General features: G+C 34.1%; 2 protein-coding genes across 3 annotated transcripts in view; both read left to right on the top strand.

Moving 5' to 3' along the window:
- LOC144443079 (stimulated by retinoic acid gene 6 protein-like) overlaps positions 1-3,066 on the top strand; it is a 12,441-nt gene extending 9,375 nt beyond the window's left edge. Inside the window, exons 15-18 of the mRNA XM_078132452.1 lie at positions 235-354; positions 834-997; positions 1,432-1,668; positions 2,168-3,066. Coding sequence (XP_077988578.1) covers positions 235-354; positions 834-997; positions 1,432-1,668; positions 2,168-3,066 — 1,420 coding nt within the window. The remainder of the gene's footprint in view (positions 1-234; positions 355-833; positions 998-1,431; positions 1,669-2,167) is intronic.
- Positions 3,067-5,513: 2,447 nt separating this feature from the next.
- Positions 5,514-8,602, top strand: part of LOC144443764 (tyrosine-protein phosphatase non-receptor type 9-like) — a 36,661-nt gene continuing 33,572 nt past the window's right edge. The window contains exon 1 of one of the 2 annotated variants that reach the window (XM_078133308.1): positions 5,514-5,637. In XM_078133308.1, coding sequence (XP_077989434.1) covers positions 5,605-5,637 — 33 coding nt within the window. In that variant the 5' untranslated portion in view covers positions 5,514-5,604. Of the gene's footprint in view, positions 5,638-6,915; positions 7,025-8,602 lie in introns of those variants that run through there. The other variant, XM_078133307.1, reaches the window with a different exon arrangement.

Raw genomic sequence — 8,602 nt, 5'->3', positions numbered from 1 at the left:
TTGTTTTTACCTTTTTTTTAAATTTTGAACCCCTTATGTTGACTACAAGATGATAACATATAGTTATGAAGAAGAGGTGAATTATTTTCCTGGCTTCAAACACTTCTGAAAAACAAGATAATTCATACTCCATGTACTAGTATGTCCTATTACATGCTCATATGTTCTCCCTTCTCTTCCCCAACATCATGCTTCTTTGTACTTATTATGTTGTACTTGTTTTCTCCATTACAGACCCTATCTGTCAGTTGCAGCCTTTGTTCTGTATGGTCAATACCTACTAGCCAAATATTGCTTTGTACAAGATAGGATCTGTGATTTAGATGAAGATAAGCCATTGGCTCTGAAAAACAGGTAATTATGATAATGATAATAGTAATGTTCTTTGATACACAACCAAGTTACTTTCGTTGATGTCAGTAAGGTACATCGAAGTTCTAACGTTATGAACCTGTTTACTGGTCATGATGACTTTTAAACAATTGGACAAACTGCTTACTGTAAAAGTTTCAATCGTAATTTTTTGTTTAAAAAAGGTTACCCTAGTTACTTTATAGTGATTTAATATACCAGTTAGTTTTAGTAATTTGCCATTATTGACAATGCTATATTTCTGAGTACCTTTTATAATCTTCCCCTTACTATGGTTACTATGGTTACAAATTTAGCTTCACATCAGCATAAAAGTTTGTAGTTTCTACAAGAAAACATATCTTTTATATTTTTACCAACATTTATTTTCTTATTCTTCAATAATTGGTTTAGTTGTATCACAGTGTATGATTTTAGAATAAAAAATTACCAATTTAAGTATTATGTTTTGTCTCTTACAGAAAACTATATCACAACTTTTCCTACTTTTTGTTCTTCTACAACGTGGCTATTGGTATAATAGTGTGTTTACTACGTATCTTTATTGGTATGATCCTGGGTACTATATTCCTGGGTAGAATTGACCGACCAGTACTCATGCGAGGTTATGAAAAATTGGACAAAGGTAAATATTTATTGATTGAAGGAAAAATCCAGTCAGACTTATTACTGCCTTTAGTACACTTATTGATTACTGCTATCAACTTAAAGCAAAATTCCAGTGAGGCTTATTACTGCCTTTATACACTTGTATTGATTACTGTTATCAACTTGCATATGATTTTGGGTGGCAAAATAATATCCTGGTAACTCCAACTTTGAAATCTTGTAACTTAAGAAGCCCTATCGAACTTTATATGTGTTCAGCCATGTTGGGGATTTTCTGAAAGGGTTTATGGGAACTTGTGGTGATAACATCACATTTACTACAATCTCTCTATAATGACACATTCTTTGTGTTTGTCAGATAGAAATACATATGTATCATTATGAGTTATCTGTCTAGACTAACCTTCCTTCATTTTTTTTCTTTTTAAAAAAAAAAACTTTTATTGCAAGGTTTCTCTGCCTATGTAGGTATGCTATGTGTAGAGAATGGACACTGCCATCCTGTCTTGGTTTGTTTCTGTCAACTCTTGATTAACGACATGGAGAAACAACGAAAATATGAATCCATGGGACTTAGTGGTATGGAGGGAGGAGGAACCATCAACAAACGTGGTACTGGTGGTAGTCGATGGAGCCAAGCTAGTCGTGGTACTTACAAATACCGCAGATCATACACCATGGATGGTGGTTAGTGAGGAATTACAGGAGTAGAGTAGTCACAAACCTACTAACCACTATATTACTATTATGCTTTAGGTGTAAAACTAGACATTTCAGCCATTTTATACTAAATGTTTGCTACAAAACAAAACCATAACCACTAACGCCAACCACATATTGTATATTACTTTCCAGTTCTCTTCTTTGTAAGTAAATCGGTAAATAATTGTTTGTACAATTACTATTCTTATAGATCTCAAATAGTAATTTAAAGCATTAATGTGCTATTCTCTTCTTTTGTATGTATTCTGTAGATTACTGGGGTATTTATTTCTTATTCAGAGTAGTGTTTGTCAGTTTTTCTCGAAAATTCACATACTTTTAACACTTTTGACTCTCTAGTTTAGACGCATGTAATTATGTTATTTAGTTATATTTTTAATCTTTTGTAGATAATTCAACAATTTTGTCACAGAATTATTGTATGTGACTAAAATGGAAATATTTATTTTTTCATCATTTTCAGATCCCGCTTTATCCAAGTCATACAAAAGAGCTGTACACCACTGGCAAGTAGCTTACACTTTGTTGAACAATCCATCCTTGATTGAAGATAGAAAGAGACAGAGAGCTACGGAGTACAGTTTTGAAGTATATGGTACTTTTAGAGATCCACACTCCAAGGCAGTTCGCTTACGAAGTCAGAGTTGGCATAAACGTAAACTGGCCAAAGAAAATGGTGGCATCAGCCAAAGTGTTTTTTATGATGATGAGAGTGCAATAGATGCAGAGGAGAGGAATATGATTCAGAGTACTTTTTATGATGATGAAAATGATATCATAGCAGAAGAAAGAAAACTTAACCAAACGCTCAACCAAAGCCGTTTCTATGTTTCCTATGGTAAAGAGAATGGGGAGAAAATTCCACTTGGACAGACAGTGACCACAAAAAGTGATGGCAATCAGAGCCATCATGATGATACAAGTATTGATGAAGTATTTGTTAGTATACATGACTCGCCAAATGTTGAAACGAATTCTCAAATTGATGGTGAAGACAGTAGAAATAGTTTGGAAGACACAGATGTAACAATTGAAACTCAAAGACATTCTGACCAGGATGAACACGCACTTTCACAAGATGGTGAAGATAGAGTCAGTTGTCATAGCAACAGTCCTGTAGAAAAGACCATTGATGATGATAACAACAGAGACAGTTCAGATAGTGTGCCTGTTAATTCCAATAACGAGAGTGTAGAGAGAGAAACATCACAGGCAACACAGCATCTTGAAGATAAGCATAGTTCAGAAGATGATAAAGTTGATGTTGAAGATGATAAAGTTGATATTGATGAAGAAAGGAAAACTCAGCTGTCAGAAAGTCAAAGTGACGACACAACACAGAAAAGACAATCTGTTGTGTAATACTAGTTTCATTTTGATTATGATATATGTTACCATAGAACTGCTGTTAAAATTTATTAAATATTAGACCAGCATTAGGGTGATATTTCTGTTTCTAGAAAGGCCACAACAGAGAATGTTGAGATACTTTAATATAAGAATGTAGAGAACTTTAGACATTCCAGCCACTTTTGTACTGGGAGAATTAACGTTGACAAAGTCAGAAAGTTTAAAATTCTTAACTTGATGTAACTGTTATTGTTTTGTTATGGTGTGTATAGAGTTAGTTTTTATTCCAGAAAAGTTAGTGTCATTCCCATCTGATGATAGTGTTTTGACACAATTTTATGTACAACAATGCAATATGGAAACCGTCACACTTTGATGGAGATTTTCTCTCAAAACTTGTCAATAAATGAAAATGATAATTCATGTATAAGTTTGATGTTTGAAAGCCCACAACTTAATCAAAATGGCACCACAAGGGCGCCCTCTCTATGCAATATATTACAAGGAGTGATTTGGTACATGGTCAACTTAAAACCATAAATTTTGGTAAAAATGAAGACTCTATTGTTTATCACAAATGTAATCGCTCTTTTCAATTTCTCAATTGTAAGTTAATTATAATCATGTTAATAATTATGAAAAATAAAGTTGGATTTTAATAAATATTACTGATCTAAATGCTCAATCAATGTAACTTGAACAATATATTTTATTAATTTTTTGTCAATTAAAAATACACAAAATTTTAGTACAGGAAACAGTTTAATCTTTGTTATTAGTGAAATTACTTCTCTAATAATCATTTGATGGTCATTTGTATTCTGTCTTGATGTCCATATGTAAACAGTTGCAAAGCAGGAATACTTGTTTGTCAACAAATTTGATGACTTGGCAATTTTATCTGGAAATGGCAATTTCTTTACCCAAATGTTGAAAAGTAACTAAAATGACCTTGCAATATTTTAGTAAAAAGTAAAAATATTCTATTAAGAAATACAATTGTTGATTTTGGCTTTGGTGCGTTTAAGAAAGGTAAACCTTACTTGTATATATATTGCAAATATTATTCTTGGTATAAAGTCTACTGTCACGGTAGAAGAAGGATATAATTGTGAAATAATATATTTTACACATTTGCATTATGAACACAGGATGGTCACAATTCACTCATTTAAGTTATTTTTCTTTAGTACCGTACATGTTTTTATGACCATGGAATGTAGAACTTTCTTATATATAGCGCCACCACAGGTCAAAGCGACGCCCACGATTCTACATGCATTACGAATTTCTACTCTTTTTTTCTTTTTCTTTTTTTTTATTCTGTGAATAGAAATTTTAACAGTAGTTTAAGATAGACCCTACACGTAGGGTCTATGGTTTAAATTATTATTAAAGTCTTTAACTTAGCCCAGGATATGGTGCTTCCGGTGTCGATTTATTGAGATTGTCAGGTTACTACAGCCATGAATGATAAGTACTGGTGTCAAGGGTACACTTGGATAACCTAGACTATGTGAGCTCTGTATAAGTTGACAAGTTCTTGATCCTTAGTTATTAATTATGTTACATCTGACTGTGTATGCGACTGCAGTCGGTTAGCCAAGCGGGGAGATATATTTATCGCTCGAAAAAAAATGACAAGATACTTTCAAAGTTTTGCCCTGAAAGAATTTTTGAATGAAATAAGATAACTTTTGAATATAAAAATAATGCTGTATCCTTACGTGTAAAAATTGAAATAGGCGTAACTCAGATTTCCAAATGTGTTCAATCATCCTTGCTCAGATTTTGATTGATTGATTGATTGATTGATTGATTGATTGATTGATTGATTGATTGATTGATTGATTGATTGTGTTGATTGATTGATTGATTGATTGGTTGGTTGGTTGGTTGGTTGGTGGATGGGTGGGTGGGTGGGTGGGTGGATGGATGGATGGATGGATGGATGGATGGTTGGTTGGTTGGTTGGTTGATGGATTGATGGATGGGTGGATGGATGGATGGATGGATGGATGGATAGATGATTGATTGGTTGGTTGGTTGGTTGGTTGGTTGGTTGGCTTGACTTGTCAAATTTAAACTTAAAAACTTGTTTTTCTATTTCAATAACACAGCCCGATATTTTCATATTTGTATTTGGTGAATATGAATAACAACTGCATTGTATTGGGAGTTAATCATGGGAGTTAATAATATATCTCTAGTACTAGTACTACTGGTGTTTATTCGGTTATCGATTTTTTCGGGAGGGGATATGTTTGATATATTTGTGATTTATGCAGTCGGGCGCTCACGGGTTAAATAGGGGCGTGGCAAGAAAGTTGTAATATTTTTTGATACTGTAAAGCTATCGCACATATTTCAACCGGTTCGGTACTGGTGGTTCCTGTTGCTGCCCCCTCATATATAGTCATAGACTCATACGTACAAAGTATTATCCACGGTGCCGGATATCGCATACCGGTACTCATACGGCTCGCTAGCGCTCTGCTCGCTGCGTTCTGTAAACAGACATGCGCACTTCATACTGAACAAAACTTCAACATGGCTGCTGATCTAAGCCCGGAAGAAGAACAGGTTCGTACATTTCATTGTCTTTTTCACATCTTCCTGTTGTGCTAGCATTTTGAATTCACGCTTGTTACATTCTTATTTATACTAATCTTCAACAGTAGAGGTCTCATAGTTTTTCTTCCCCAAATGACAGTGTTTTTGGCCGCCGTTCCGTGTGTTATTTTCGATGTTTGTGTTCTGTCGTATGACGATCAGTCACTTATCCACGGCTTAGACGGCCAATGTTTATTTCCTTCTTCGGTGTACTCTACGCAGCTGGAAAAAACTAACGTCGCCTTCTTCACAAATGTCGTCATTCTTCAACCAAATATCCTCACACTTGAACATTATCAATTTTACCGAAGTAGGCATAAATTGTTTTGATTTAATGGTATATTTATGTCGATCTAAAACTTCAATGTTAAAATGTGAAGCTATGTGTGTGACACACACAGTTTGACTTTAAACTCGTATTTGAAATTGAAATAGCTTGCAGTATCACTGTCTGTTATTCGAAAACTAAAAACACACTACTTGCAAGAAATGTTTCTATGTTTTTAATTAACTACGGACCCGAAACGAAAGTGTTTGAACTCGAACGAACGTCGCATAGGGAAGGGCATCGATATGACCACTGCACTTCCGTTTCAAGGTGTTCCACTGCCAGTAGTAATTTTCAACAAATGATTTTGACATTTGCCGAACTTTTAAAAGGTTCCTTGTATTCGTGTAGGCGAGTAGAGAAATGTAGCTTGGTTTGACGTAACGGTACTTCGACTACATAATCTTAAGCTAACTTGATACATCAACCATACCTACGGTACATATTTAAAATGTATTTCTTTAAAACGTTTGATCATGTAACAAATGCATTAAATTGACGGAAATAGTGTCACCTGAGTGTGACGACAAAAAGGCCAGTTTCCTTGAGAACTTTTGCCAGGCTACATTCAGTTTAATAGTACATATAAATACACACTGTAAGCACAACATCATAAAAAGAAATATGATATAGTGGTGACACACATTTTATATATATACTTGTACTTATTACTCCATTTCACTTCCTATGCTTTTCAAATGAGCGATGACATCATCACCATCATGCCATACAAGTCACTTCATGGAATAAGATTTAGGTCATTGCTTTCAAGTATTTGGGGTTAGGCCCAAGGGTAAACTTCCTGTAAACACTTACATCAAATGTACTTAGAATTGTCACATGAACCTATGAACAACAATATATTCGGAGAATAACAGCTGTGGACAGAAAATAGTATATTTAATATTGAAAGTCAGTACAGAAATTCGTAGACATTAAGAGTGTTGTCGTATTACCCTCAACATGGCTAAAGGAGAAGTGTTCCTTCTGGTTCAAGTTACAGAACATCTGTATATGTACGTTATTAAGGTAATGACACATAAATCATAACTTTACAATGTATACAAACGTAATGATTTGCCCAAATTCTATTTTATGTTTAGTGTACACTATTAGCCTGAAAGATCCAAGTTTTCCTACCACTTATATGAACTTCACCATAATAGCATGATGTCTTAGAAATTTCTCATGCCACAAGTTCTTAGTGAATCTGGTTAGTATAGTATTGTTTTGATACATAAGTGTTGACCACAGTGTTTGCCATGGTTCACAAATAATTTATATATCCTTAGGGGGTAAGGTTTTGTAGTGTTTTGACAACATGGTGGCCCTGAAAATTGCTGTTTAGTTTCTTTAACTGCAATAATTCACTTCCTAATTGAATTTTATTTTGAATGGATACACTTTGACCTTGAAGTAGTAGTTAATTAATTGATTCCAGTTCCAAGGAATGTCTTGTGATCGTGAGGATGTACACAACATGTTGTTCTAAATTCACACATTTCTCATGGAATGTATTATGTACAAGAGAAGTGAACTCTTTAATTTCAAATGGTAAAACATAGTTGTTTGATCACATCTTTTTTTTAAGGCAGGGGTGGTAATATTTTCAAACTTCATCATTGGAATGTTCATTTTTACAAATTATATGTAAACAGATCCCCCATGGAATAAATATATTTGTTGCTATATTACAATACGGTAAAACTCAGTAGTGTTTTGTAAGATAGGTGAGCCTGAGTGGATAAAATCTACCTGAGTTCCCTCATCATTTTATGACGGTTCTCATCAATTTATGATACATTACACAAGAGATGGAAATATGTGTAGGATTAGCCAGCGTTCATCCCTTCTGTTACCAAGGTTGCCAAACTGTAGCAAAGACACTGGTTTAATGCATCTCTTCATTCATCATCATTAAATCTCAATTATCTGATTAGTAAATGAGTTTGTCACACACTGAAAATTATTAGTTAAGTACATCAGCCAATATTACAAGTTTTTGACCATCTGTGATTTTCTTTCATATTTGGCGAATGGATGAGTTGGTAAGAAAAGCCCTAGGCTAGATTTTTATTTTAATAGATTTAGGTTAAATGGTTGTTCCTTGTCAGTCTTTGGTTTCACAGATACCTGTAGTGATTTTATTATCCTTACTATTAACAGTTACAAGGTTTAAAATAAGACACAGTATACTAGTAAGTGGCTTGCCTTTGCAGTGTCTGATTACCGTAGCCCAGAGACTTGGCTATCTGGCTGGAAAGTATTGTTTTCCACCCTGTCAAGTCAGTATGTCCAGTACCACATTGTTTTGTCAGTATTTTTGTTAAGGGCAGTAAGTAGATAAAATCTAACGGGGGTTTCCACAGTAATTTTACCGGGTTGTTCTCAAACAATATTATGGATTGTATGAAAAACTGCAACTTTTACCCCTTTAGAGTTCTCCAACCTTAGCAAAAACACTATTGTTGTTATGTTCCATACATGTACAACATCAGAATCTAATTCGCTGTGACCTTTCAAATAGATGCTGATTCTGATGCTATGATGCTATGATATAATTATGACATTTGAACAAGCATTTCACCCTCAGTGAAATTATATATA

This window comes from Glandiceps talaboti, chromosome 12 (genome assembly GCF_964340395.1).
Source record: "Glandiceps talaboti chromosome 12, keGlaTala1.1, whole genome shotgun sequence".
In the NCBI taxonomy this organism is placed as follows: Eukaryota; Metazoa; Hemichordata; class Enteropneusta; family Spengelidae; genus Glandiceps; species Glandiceps talaboti.
The sequence above is the reverse complement of the archived record's forward strand: the minus strand, read 5'-3'. Positions and strand labels throughout refer to the sequence as shown.